The sequence below is a fragment of the Tinamus guttatus genome, unplaced genomic scaffold (assembly GCF_059628265.1).
Source record: "Tinamus guttatus ecotype Peru unplaced genomic scaffold, ASM5962826v1 Tinamus_guttatus_pri_ptg000246l, whole genome shotgun sequence".
NCBI classification, from domain to species: domain Eukaryota; kingdom Metazoa; phylum Chordata; class Aves; order Tinamiformes; family Tinamidae; genus Tinamus; species Tinamus guttatus.
Genome location: NW_028288780.1, coordinates 5,091,893 through 5,105,226, shown reverse-complemented (window position 1 = coordinate 5,105,226; position 13,334 = coordinate 5,091,893). Strand labels below are relative to the sequence as shown.

General features: G+C 40.3%; 1 protein-coding gene across 1 annotated transcript in view; it reads left to right on the top strand.

Annotated features, from left to right (window-relative positions):
* The window catches only part of CSGALNACT2 (chondroitin sulfate N-acetylgalactosaminyltransferase 2), a 29,619-nt gene extending 16,778 nt beyond the window's left edge, over nucleotides 1-12,841 (top strand). The window contains exons 3-8 of the mRNA XM_088526368.1: nucleotides 5,593-5,809; nucleotides 6,333-6,434; nucleotides 7,958-8,136; nucleotides 9,824-9,918; nucleotides 10,749-10,830; nucleotides 11,970-12,841. Of these exons, the coding sequence (XP_088382494.1) occupies nucleotides 5,593-5,809; nucleotides 6,333-6,434; nucleotides 7,958-8,136; nucleotides 9,824-9,918; nucleotides 10,749-10,830; nucleotides 11,970-12,262 (968 nt within the window). The 3' untranslated portion in view covers nucleotides 12,263-12,841. The remainder of the gene's footprint in view (nucleotides 1-5,592; nucleotides 5,810-6,332; nucleotides 6,435-7,957; nucleotides 8,137-9,823; nucleotides 9,919-10,748; nucleotides 10,831-11,969) is intronic.
* The last annotated feature ends 493 nt before the right edge of the window (nucleotides 12,842-13,334 follow it).

Genomic DNA, 13,334 nt, shown 5'->3' with positions numbered 1-13,334 from the left:
CCCAAGCACCCTTCCAGCACTTCCACTGACCCAGCCGCAAGGTGCAGTAGCTATAACTCCTGTAGAGCTTGGCTTTCATGGTACAGGGTAGTGCTGAAGAAGATGAGTATGATCAAAACCTGCTCTGTACCTTTACAGTATTATGCAACTCATGCTCCAGCTTTTTTATGGCAGCAGGTTATAAAGAAAAGAACATTGCTGTAAAAAAGAATCTGGATCCCGCAGCACTGCTGCCTGTACTTCTAAGCAAAGACCTGCTGCAGGAAGGTACCATTGGCCTTGGGATAATCAGTTTTTTTCAGTCTGGGATGATGCAGTTAGTCTGTAGCTCAAAAAGTCTTTTTAGCAGCAGCCTGTTTTGCTGAGCTGCTTTGTTGGATGTTTAATGCAAAGTGCTTTGCATTATTTAGGAAGGTGGAGCAGGATGTAGAATCCACTTAAGTGTGTCAGTATAATACAACCAATGTGGTATTAGTCTTTAGTAATGGTTTTACCTAAAATGGTATTATTTTGGCTGAACACAGTCATTCCTGCAGTGTCCTATTGGTGCTTTTATTTTATATAAAGTGTGCAACCGCTTTTCTTCAACAGTTTTAGATACTGCTTGCATTTTAGTGGGTTTTCTTTATTGCTAATGAAATACTGGTTCTTTTTTCTTAAAATACTGCCTTTAATCGTTGCCCAAGCTGATTTCAGGCCTTAGAACTGCTCTTCTCCACGCGGTTCTGCCTCTGTCTCTATTCACAGCAGTGTATTTGTAATTAGAAGCCAAGGTGCATGTTTTGGGAAGATTGAGCTAATGTCCTTTTTTTCTATAAGCAGCCTTCTTAAGCATGTGTGAGTATTCTGTGTTTTTTGTGTGTATGTAAAAATAGTACTGGCTATTTTAGATATTGAGCCAGGAGGGGAAAAAAAAAAGCCACTTCTGGTGTATTAGCTGTTTTTTTTATTGTTCCAAAATTTAGAACTAAGAAATGGAACCAACTTCAAATGGAAACTCTTATTTCCTAATGCTTCAGCCCTGAGAGACACCTGGTGTGCTGCCTGCTTTGTCCGCCTAGGGATGGAAGCCCAAGTGGAAAGTTGCTGCCTTTCCATTTAGAGAAAACTGTTCCCTCAAGCTACCATAAACAGAGAGGTTCACATTTCATAGCAGACCCAGGGCCTTTACTGAAGTCACAACTATTCCTGCAAACATCTTACGAGCACTACTATACTGTTGACACATTAACATTGTTTATTTAGAGACAGCTTGTTTAAATTGACTTGAACTAAAACAATTTATGGCTTAAGTTCTGTATGCTCTTCAGTTGCTGATTGTATTGTCACAAGTGGTTTAGGACCTCCAAGATTAAGATGAGAGCTTAATGTAGTTTGAGACAGGAGGTTGAGAAACTGCTGGAGAGTTGGATTTGTGCATTGGGGAAGGAAAAAAAAACCACATGATATTGCATGAAATAATACGTAACCATCATGTGTGCATAAAATAGATGTACTGTTGTTTTGACTTGCAATTTCCAAAAGGACTGCATGTCTACTTGCAGAAATTTACTGGCAAAACTCTGCCACTGCCCATAAAGTTGTGCCACTGCCATAAGCTGAACTAGAAACAGGCATGTTTATTTTAGGAAAGTGTCCTAAATTCCCACCTCAGCAGTCCATTTTTTTCACATAGAAGTTCTGGGAATTATTTCAGCTCTTTCCTAGACTTGTTAAATATTAGACTAAACCTTGAGCTCTGTAATCTCCTGTGGAATGTGCTTTCAGATACACTAGTAAATCCTTAGAGAATTTGGTGGCTGTTGAAGCTTTGAATCTTTTCTCTTTTTTATAGACCATTCCCTCCAAGAGTATTTCTTCATCATCACTGAACATGTCCTAAATTATTCTTCCCCTGTATTTACATCATCTTGGAAGACTCCAGTGAAAAGACTATCACTGTCTTGATTAGTAAAAGCATCAAAAACATATTTTATCTTTATTTTAATCTTTTTAGAAAAAAGCACTCCATGCATTGTAGGAAGAATATACATTATTTTACTACCCTTATACCACATAGACCAAAAAAATCCAAGTGTGTTCTGATGGGTGGTAATGTCCCTGATGCTACTCTTGTTTTCCACTTCGTATCTTTGATCCAGCTGTTCGTGCAGTTCTTCCACAGTCTTCTCAGCTGCTGTGGCCTCTTTACATGAGGATATTATGACTTTTAGCGCCTATGTCCGGAACCTGTACCCACGCTAGGGTGCAGCCTTTTTTTTTTAAGCCTTACCCAAACGGATGTGGCATTTTTAGGGTTGCAAGATAGAGGAGTATTCTGCATCTGCCTTGGAGCTGTGGTGGGGCACAACTGCCACAGCCACACATTGGCAAACAGCAGCTTAGAACAGTAGCACAGAATAGAGCTGATCTGCAAACATGCATTGCATCTACAAGGATATTTGTTGATGAAAACAAACCCATCAGATTTCTCTGATCTATAGGGCTGTTTACACTGCATTGCTATTTTTTTGAGGAAGTTAAGAACAGTTTTGGTTTTGATAAAATGCAGTTTATTGCCAGTATTTCTGAGATTAAACTAAGAAATACTAAGTGAGAAATAGAACTTCTGTGCAGATCAAATAAAGTTTCATGGATATAAGAGCCTTTTAACTCTTTCTTCTGTTTTCTACTTCTTTGCTTATGTGCATCTATTTTGAATGGTAGCCAGCATATGCTAGTTGGAAGGCAAGGTAGCAGTCATTTTATTACATCGTAAGTAATTCCTGAATGTTTAAAAACCTCCATCTATTAAGAATTAAAACACATGTTAACTTTTTCTGACTGTTCTCAATCTTGACTTCTCTCGTGAAAAGCAGTTTAATTTCATAAATTCATTCAAGTCTGTAGATTACCTGTGTAGGCTAGTTCATAACAGAGCAAGTAGCTTCAGGAGCACACACTTGCTACATAAGTAAAACAGTGGGGAGGTAGTACCATGGCGAGACACAAGTTTAGTATCTTATATTGCAGCGAGTGAATGTTCACAAGGTCTGCACAACTTGGACTTGTATGTTAAGTGTTCTATCAAGTTATACACATACAGCAAAAGATACAGCTGTATTTTTTTTTTATTTTCTCTGGCATGTTGTAGACTGAGGTCTTGTAGCTTATCTTTTGATTAGAGATAAGCTATTAGCACTTGTGACAGGTTACCTTTCTAAAAGGTAAGCAAAATTTTAAAAGTATTTTCATCTTTAAAAAGCTATTGAATACTAGAGAAGAGAAAGTACTGAATTAAATGTTTATATACTCAGGAGTAGAGGCTTGAGGTACTTACTGTTTATCACTTGAGAATATGGTATGAAAACACTTACTGTGGTACATCAGCTTCTCTAACCAAGAAGCTCTTGTCAGGATGCAACATTGGACTTCTCTACACAAGCGTGGGAGTGAAAAAGGACTGACAGATTTATCTTTTTTTTCTGCTTGTAGCAGTCAAGACTTTGTGATTGCACTGAAACACCCTTCTCAATGCTTGTAATTAGCCTGCTAATCTGAAATACTCATGCTTGTCATCAGTACTAAAGTTTTACATAGTTATGTGTGGTTGCCAAGGAGTAAGTGTGGATGGATCTGTCTTAAATAATACTTCATTGCAAAGCTTTTTTAAATGGCTAGAGAGCGTGTAGTTGAAAGACTTCTTTTGGTCCCCCGTACCTCGTAGTCAGGGCCCCTGCTTGTCTTGCTGCACCCTGTCTCCCACTGGCCCTCTCTAGCAGTAATCCCCCTTTCCTGTGGACTCCGTGTGTGCACGTGTGCACCTACGAGAAGGTGTGGTAGAGATGCCACGAAATAGTGAAGTGGGATAGGGAAGTTGCTGTTAGAGCCCGGGGCAGAAGGAAAGGAGAGTGGCTGTGGTTTGGGGATGGCTGGGGGAAGGAAGCTGACGCAGAAGGGTGTTGCAGGAGTGAGGTAGAGCGAGGGAAAGGGTGTCAGGCAACTGAATGGAGGAGGAAGGTGGTAGAGGGTGAGGCCAGGATGCCAAGGAAGGCAGCAAGGGCAAGACTGTACGTGTACCCTGCTTCTGGTATGGAGTGAGAAAGTAATGGGAGGAATCCTTTCCTCCCATTGTGTGGATGAGAACTGACAGGAGAAGCTCTAGGGTGTGGAGATATTTTTCTTCAGAGGAAAAGCAGAAGAGCTGCAAGACCACTCATTTTCTAGTTCTTGAGCTAGAAACAAATAAACTAAGCCCTCTTAACGTGAGGGCTGCTCCCTGCATGTGTTCTCAGGCCTTCATTTATTTTGCAATAGACTGAAATCACTAAAACCGAAGGTATCGGTACTGCACGCAGAAGAGACACCTCTGTGTGGCCAGAACAGCTCGTATACCATGTCCTGCCTCCTGCTTTCGAGGTGGAAGCCTGGAGGAGAGGTTGGGCAGGCTTGTTTGTCAGACAGGTCAGGCTGCAACCTGTCAAGGGGCTGGAAATGCACAGGTGTTGGTCCCGTTTGGGGACATGTAGCTGTTCATCAGCCTTTACAGAGGTCTGTGGGGCCTGTTCAGCTGAGAATTGTTTGGTTCATTATCCATCTCGTGCTCTTTAGCTACCTAGACTCACCTTTTTCTGCTGTGGGGAGATGGGATGAGCAAAGGGCAATTGTGTTGGAGTGTCTTTCCTCTCATCACTGTTTACCCTAAGGCTAGCATGAGGCAACGCAGACGTGGAATCAGCAATCCTGCCGAGTCCATGGTTGAGTCTTGGTCTTTTCCTTTGTGGTTTACCACTGGAGAGGCTATTTGGTTTGGCTTGATTCCTGGATGGGTCTTAAATGAAAGCAGTCAGCAAATTTTAAATATTTGTCATGAAAGGCATAGATTCTGTTACCCAATAAGCCTTTTATATTAAAATATCTCCAAGTGGATAATGTTATCTATAGCAAACTAATTGTTTTATCAAATAAAAAGTGTCATAAAAAACTTGTTCTGTATATGCCCTTTGAAGGCCGTGTCTGGACTAAAATGTCACTGTCTTTGTTTATGGGATACAAAACACTGTAGCTTGTGGTTGGCAATAAAACAATAATTATAAAGTATTCCAGGATTTATCACACAGATTTTCTTTAGGTATCATATTTCTGACTTCATGGGCTTTGCCAAGCAGAACTTGCCTTGTGTCCATTGCTGGCCTGACAATCTCTGCTAATGCTGAGGAACAGCTCGGGGAAGGATGGCTCCTTATTAGACGGATTAACAAAAGGGCAGTATAAGATGCCTCTCTTTCCCTGGGAATCATATTCTGCCTGAATCATGATGTGCTTGAGAACCTGAGAAGCTGATGTAGAATGTCGTAAAACCTGTTGCTGAACCCTGGGAAGCGAGGGGGAATTATTGGCTTAAGATTGTTTTTCAAATCAGTTCTAAGAAGGTAAAAGTTACTGTAATTCATAGTGGTTTACAGGGTTTTTTTTTTTTCCTTATTTTAGAGGAAAAAAAGCAGAGATGTTTTTATTTTTATTTGTCTATAGTTATCGAGAAAAATGGTGTTTCTGGAATAAAATTGCTGGGATCTTTGAATTCATAAATTGCTTATGTGACTTATTCTTCAGGTTACTATCGTACAGAAAGAGATAAGGGGACACAGTATGAGCTGTTTTATAAGAAGATGGATGGCATGGAGTACAGACATGTCACATTGTTCCGACCTTTTGGACCACTCATGAAAGTGAAGAGTGAAACAGTCGATATTTCTAGATCAATCATTAACATTATTGTTCCTCTTGCTGGAAGAACTGAGGCATTTGCACAATTTATGCAAAACTTTAGGTAGGTGCATTAGACTATACAGTGAGCTATGTTGCTGACTTGTAGTAATTTTTCCATTTTCCAAATGAATTTCTGTCCTGGTAGATTTGTGATGGAACCAATGACTCCAACATTGTGTGCAACTGGCTTGGAGTATTTGTAACCAAACTGATTATATGGAGAAAATGTTCTTTCCAAATGGGTTTAACTGCATTTCAAACTACACCAAAATCCCTCTTGGATTGAATGCCAGGGCTATTGTGAACCTGGAAAGTGATGATCTTGAGCATGCCCTTTTTGTACTTACGCCCTCTTTTGAGCTCCTTTTTCTAAAATAAGGTATCAGAGTGAGGCACACAATATTGGCATCTTCCGATTCAAGTGGGAAAGATGGGGAGAGAGAGGCAGGAAAATATTTTTCTTTGCTTTCTTTAAACACTAGTTAAAGTCTTGCTGAAGTACTTGTATCTGCCTATGTTTTTTGAAGTGCCTGAGGTTTCTATTGTGTTGCAAGCAATAATGCCAGCTCATCCTGTGCTTATAGGGATGTGTGTATTCATCAGGATAAGCGTATTCACCTCACTGTGATATATTTTGGACAAGATGGACTGTCAGAAGTGAGAAGTATCCTAGAGTCTGTAGCTAGGTAAGTAAGTATATCCAATATCAGCAGTACAAACAAGATTGTAAGTTAAGTGATTTTTAAAAATGAAGAAACAATAAACAAAAACGATGTATAGGCAGGTACAAATTGGAATAAATAAGTTCTCATTTAGCATTTCACAGCTTAAGTTGCAAAAGTCTCCTATAAACTTTTAGGTGAGATTTTGAGTTTTCTGTACCTGAAAACATGCACATCTAAAAAGGCCAAGAAAGACTAACAGCAGTAACCTTGAGGTTTCTGTCTGACAACACCAAAAAATACAGGAATTAATTTTACTATGAATATTCAGTTACATTAACACCATTCAGAATTAATAGCACAATATTTAATTGTACCTGAAGAGAGATGCATGTTGTGACAGCTTTTCCACAGGAGAATTTACTTCAATGATGAAGAAGAGAAATGACTGGTTGCTATGTTCAGGGCTGCTTCGCTGCTCAATTTATCTGGTCAAGAAGTTAAGTTTGTCCTCTCCGCTCTGTGTACGATGTAATGGCTCCAGAATGCTCTCTATACTTACCTTTTTCTATAGAATAGCTTCAAATAAAGGATATTTTGTCAGTCATGGCTTACAGAAAATAGAATTACAGCAGTTTGGATATAAAATTTCCGAATGTTGCTTCAGAGGAATGGGGCAGCTTTGCCCAATTAGGTGAGAAACCTGTCTTGCTTTCAGACTGAGTAGCTGTGTCCATCCGTCTCTAAGGAGCTGGTTCTCTGCCTGAGCTCTTATTCTCCTTCCTGAGCTGGGGGCCTGTTAAATATGTTGGTCAGGAATGAGCCTGTGGCCTGCGTGTCCCTGTCATACAATGCGGGACCGAGTCTTTTCTAATGAAATGTATTTGGCAGAGACTATTGCACTGCTGGATGAAAATGCCCTGGTGAATTGGTCTGTCCAATTGGTATAAACCTTCAGGTTGCAACTAATTCTTCTGTCTTACTCCTGTAAAGCCACGAGGACACTTAGCTGCAGAACGCTGGCTCCTTCCATGTGTGAGGCACTTTCTGTCCCTGCTAGCTTGCCACGAGGCTTTCTGCTCTTCCTGGCATCAATGTACAAATGAGCTTTTGCCTCCTGGTTTTGGTGGAGCCAGGACTCTGGCTTTCTTGCTTTGAGCTCCTTGAAGACCTCAGGGGCTCAGACAGGGATATTGCCCTATTAATGAGGGATTGTTAGTTTGTCAGGGCAGTTTTCAGATGTCACTGTAATTTCAGAGCGCGTTTCAGTTCATGTCCAGTGCCAGAAGGCTTTTTTTAATCTGTCTGAATAATTAACTGTAAAGTTAAGTTATGAAATAAGACTGACATCCATCTGTTGACATTGTCTAAACTCTGATGTTTTAGAAGAGGCAGCTAAGTGGAACTGATTCTTTCTCATCCTGCTGTAGAACAGGATTTTGTTTAAATGTCTGAAACAAAATTATTGTAAAATGTTGGAAGAGTATAAAAGTCCTTCCACCCCACACATGGATTTATTTCGAATTTGACTCTCTTTTTCTTTTCAGGGAAACTAATTTCCACAACTACACACTTGTCTCTTTGAACGAGGAATTTAACCGTGGCCGGGGACTTGACATGGGTGCCAGAGCCTGGGAGAAGGGCGAGGTCCTGATGTTCTTCTGTGACGTTGATGTTTATTTCACAGCCGAGTTCCTCAACAGTTGCCGCTTGAATGCTGAGCCTGGTATGTTCCCGTGAAGTTGCCCTAACAGAGTCTTATGTTGTTTGGCTTGTAAACTGTCCTTAGCTGAGCACACAGACTAGTTGGAATGGTAGAACCTGTTCAATAGCATTCATCTCGCAAAAGGAAAAATAACCATGCTGAAAAGAAAATACTGTCAAGACTGAAAAATAATTTCTGCCTTAGTGTAATTTATTTTAAGATAAGAATTCACTGTATATTTGTACAGCAGATAAGTTTTCATATTTTCTATCAATTTAGGTAAGTAAGAAAAAGTTGGACAGTTTAATTTTTACTAATTAATTTGTAGGAGAGTTGTGTAACAGAACTCCATGTGAAGTCTCATGAAAGTGGAATGTAATTTTTGGTATACAAAAATCTGTAGCGAGATCGTTTTGTGTCTTCTAGTACTTCACACCTGTGTCTTGTCATAAAAGTGTTTGCAGTAAAAGCTACACAATGTGCTCCTTAGAGAGACTAGGGCAGATCTAGGGTTCCACGTTTACCTAGAATCACAGAATGGTTGAGGTTGGAAGGGACCTCTAGGATCATCTAGTCCAACCCCCTGCACACGCAGGGTCACCTAGAGCACGTGGCACAGGACTGCGTCCAAGCAGGTTTGGAAGATCTCCAGAGAAGGAGACTCCACATTCCAAGCTCTGAATTTTTCTGACCAGATTGTCTCAAGTTTATGAAGCTAACTCATTTTGCAAGCTTCTACAAGAAGAAAATGCTTTCTTGAGTTTTGAGCGCTGCTCTGATACCCTCTACTAAAGCTTCTTTCCGTCAAATATATATATACGTGTATATATATATATTTAATGGTTACTCTTAATGCGGATTTGTTGCAGCTACAAAACTTACTCTTCAAATATCAATTTGGAATGAATAGCTATTTTGCTTCACATAATGAATGGACAAGAAAGACTGATCAGCTATTTGGATTCTAATTTTCGCTCCTTCTTTTACTTTTGCCTGTGTTTGAAATTAATGAAATGGTTTGTATAAGTTATTGCAAAAACTTTGGAGAGGAGAACTTGGTCAACATGGACAAGGAAGGGCACTGGAGAGACTGCTTGACAGATCATGCTGATAGTTGGACCACCTCTCGCTTCAAGCGAGATTTGAAGATGCCTCACACGAGGTCAGAGTTGGGGCCCAAATCAGTGTGTTCTTGAGGGCTACTGCTGGTGCCTGCTGGCATCAGCAAGAGCTCCTTGAAAAACACCCGTCAGATTCCTGTAATAGGTGTAGGACTGGTGGCACAGCATAGTCAAGATACTTGCAACACTTAATGACCTTGTGGGACTCTTACATGCTGGACATTGCATGCTTTTAAATAAATAAATATCAGGCTATGCAGTGTGTTCCTTGGTCTTGGTTATTTTTGTAACTTAACTGCTTATGATTATTTTAGGGATTTTTTGCTGTGTTATCCAATGTGGTGGTGTGCTTTTTTTTTTTTTTAACCTTTTTTTTTTTTTTCCTTTTTTTCCTGTGTGCTCTGGCATAGAAGATGTTATGGTCTGCCTGAGTGGAAAAATCCTAGCAGATAGACTTTATACTTACTGGTTTTCATTTAGATGGTTAATAACAATCCGCATAGAGGAGACTCTTACAGTTTCCTCTTCCTCCCTTGCCTTTGGAAAGGGAATAGTCTTAGTAATTATTTATCTTCTTTGCCTTCTAGGAAAAAAGGTTTTCTATCCTGTGGTATTTAGCCTCTATAATCCTGCTATTGTCTATGCCAACCAAGACACACCACCAGCTGTGGAGCAGCAATTGGTAAGCAGCCAGATTTATTCTGAGGAAAGGTAATTGTGCCTTGTATTAAGACAAAATTAGGTGTGGCATCTTAGAATATTTGGTAGTGTGACTAAATATCTAAGCATTTTTCTCCATTATAAGCAAAGTACTTGTAAAAGAAGGTTAGCAAACAGTACGAACATCACATACTAAATAAAACAGAGCTCTATCTGTATTTTAGAAAAATGTGCAACTAAAGAAAGACAATTAGTAGTTCTGGCCTACTGCTTAATTCTGTCTTTCAAAGACAAGACTTTATCGGGATAGGGACACTGACTGTACCATGGGGGAAATCCTCTGTTGTGCTCCAGAGCCAGAGAAGGTGTGAACAGAAAACCCCCGGAACACCTCTCGAGAAGCTCCCTTCACTGTAGACTTCTCTTTGTTAACTACCAAACTGCAGTTTCAGGATGAGTGTAAGTCAAGGTGGGCAACGTGTTCAGGCAAGTTGCTCTGTTCATGCCATATGTAGCTGTCCTGTTCATGCAAGTTGTTTTTTTTTCTAATGTCTGCCATCCAGTATCCACCAGAATCATTGGTGGTTATGAAATAAATTGAATCTTGCTTTCTGAATGAGCAACACTGCTTCTTAGGGAGCCTGGCAAAGAAAATAAATAAATAAAACCCACAAAGATTTATGGTAATTTCCTGCTCTGCAGAAAGAAGGAAGTGCTATATTTTCTGGGTCTTCCTTGCCTAAAGGTAGAAGGGCTGTCAAAATAAATTGTTTCTATAAAAGCAATGACAATGGACTCCTATTTCCTTTGTTGTATCTTATGTTTCAAAACACTATCATTTTTAAATTGCAGGTACACAAGAAGGACTCGGGTTTCTGGCGGGATTTTGGCTTTGGGATGACTTGTCAATATCGGACAGACTTTCTGACTGTTGGTAAGATCAAATTGAACAGTTGTTTTGTAGCAAGGTTCTCTCTTAAATGGCTTCAAGAAAGCCTTGTACAAGCCCCTACATTTGTCTCATACTATTTTGCTGAGTTCAGCAGTCAGACTTGCTGATTGTCAAGTTTGAACAGAGATAAGTGTTTTAGTTTTTGACATGCCATCTAACTAACAGCTGTTAAAAAACATAGTATCTGTGAAAATAAACAAGATTTTATTCAGGAACTTCTAAAAATCATTTCTTTCTACTTTTTGATTATATGAACCAAATTAACCAACTTCCTGAAGCACATCCCCCAAGAAAAGTTCCCACAGAAATGTTAAAATTCTTATAATGTTTTTTAAACAGCCTGAGTAGTAATACTTGGATATAGTGGCTTAAGGCTTTAGGAATATACTTTGGCACCCTCTTGTGGCATGCTGTTAAAACTCACAACAGCTTGATTACTTCAGTTTAGAAGAGTGTCTTAAAAATAATCTGTCAGAAGTAGATCGTGTTGTATTCCTTGCCTTAGCTGCCATCTTGTTTAATTCAACCTTATTTAATTTCTAGCAACAGTCACGGCCGTGTGTATGTTATGTACTAAATGAAAATGACAGGACTCTAGAGCTTTGAGTTTGTCAGTCTGGATTGTTTTTTTTGCTTCAGTCCTGGTAAGGCAAGAGAGAACCTTCAGTGGTGGGATTGGATTCCTTCTCTTAATCCGAGGTTTTGCGTTGCAATCTATGGAGTAATTGCTGGCATTGAAAGAGAAGACTTTTTCATATGGTGCATGACTGCTTCATTATCCAGATGCTAAAATCCATTATGATTGCTAGGAATAAGGGAAGCATGCCCAGAGAGGCTCGCTCACCACTTTTGCAGCTGCCACATGGCGTGTCACACGTAACGCGATTTGGAGACTCTGTTTTAAGAGACTCCCTGATGCCAGCAGTGTGTGATCTGTGTCCGGGGCAGTTCCTACCACAAAGGATGCAGTGCTTGAAGCTTCTTTCCCTCAATTTGTCATGCTTTGGCATGGAGAAAACAGTTAACCGCTCCAGAATTTCTGCTATGTCATATAAAATTTGTTCATGTGCTGCACTGTTGCTCTCTTTGCCCCAGTAACATTTTGTGACATTGTTTCATAGGGGGGTTTGACTTGGAAGTGAAAGGCTGGGGCGGTGAGGACGTCCACCTGTACAGGAAGTACCTGCATGGTGACCTTATTGTGGTGAGGACGCCAGTCCCCGGTCTCTTCCACCTCTGGCACGAGAAACATTGTGCAGATGAACTGACGCCGGAGCAGTACCGCATGTGCATCCAATCCAAAGCCATGAACGAAGCGTCTCACTCGCACCTCGGCATGCTGGTCTTCAGGGAGGAGATTGAGACGCACCTCCGCAAACAGGCCTACAGGACTAACAGCGAAGCAGCGGGTTGAACGGAGCCCCGGGGCAGCGGGAACATGATGACTTCCAATTCACAATGAACCAGCATCATTTTACAGCCTTAATTCAGCTTAAAAATGCAGTGCCTCTCTTTTTCAGTGAAGAAGAGTTTAGGGGTTTTTTTGGTTCTTGTTCTTGTTTTCTAAGTAATTCTTTGACTGATACACTATTACCTACATATCTTACCAGTTCAAGCACCTGAAATAAGAATCCAGGAAGCTGAGGTAGTTCAAGGAAAGTGTCTCCAGGATTGACTGGAAAAACGCATCAGTGGCATGTACAACTCTTTCCACGGGGTCCATTGTGATTCTTATCTGCATTGTTTTATGGATTAAATTAAGTAATCTTTTGCATTATCCGCAGAGTATTTTCAGTCTTGTATGGCTCGCTGCACTGTACCTTTAGAGGGATGCTATGTTTGCATTCTGCTGTAGAAACAAGAGAAATGTGTAGAACAAGCAAAGTTTAACCAGGAATCTCCCTGTCAAGGTATACACGAAATGCAGACTGGTATGTGAACTCTTCAGGTTGCTTCCTTCACAGCAGTAGCTTGGTGCTGTATTTCTTGTATTGACATTCACATTGCTGAATATGGAATAATTCATGTGAAAGGGGGAAAAATGAAAATCTTTTAAAGTGGATTTTTAAAGCATTTAAAATAGTTTCACATTGTAAAAGAGACACCACTTTATCTTGGGGATGGGTCAAGCTGGTTAGAAACTTTCCAGTTTTGTTTCTGGGTCTGTTTTTTTGCCACAGTAGACACCATGTCTTAGACCCTTATAAACTGAGTTGTACTGGTAAACTCAGTTGTTTAAGGATACTTGGCCTCACTGCTCCTTCTTGAAAGATCCTGCCTGTACCTCTCAGCCTTAAAGTTGAGAAACTGTCTTTGCATTTCAGTACCCGTTTGTTAGATTCGTTAGTGGTGCGTTTGCCGCTGAGCTGATCGGGCCCTTCGCTTGCTTTCTCTCCGTCTGGCGTTTCCCTGGCATGGTTTAGAAGGCGGGCATAGACTGCGAGCTGTTCCACTCGTTAGAAAAAGCTGCTATAATCTTGCTTCAC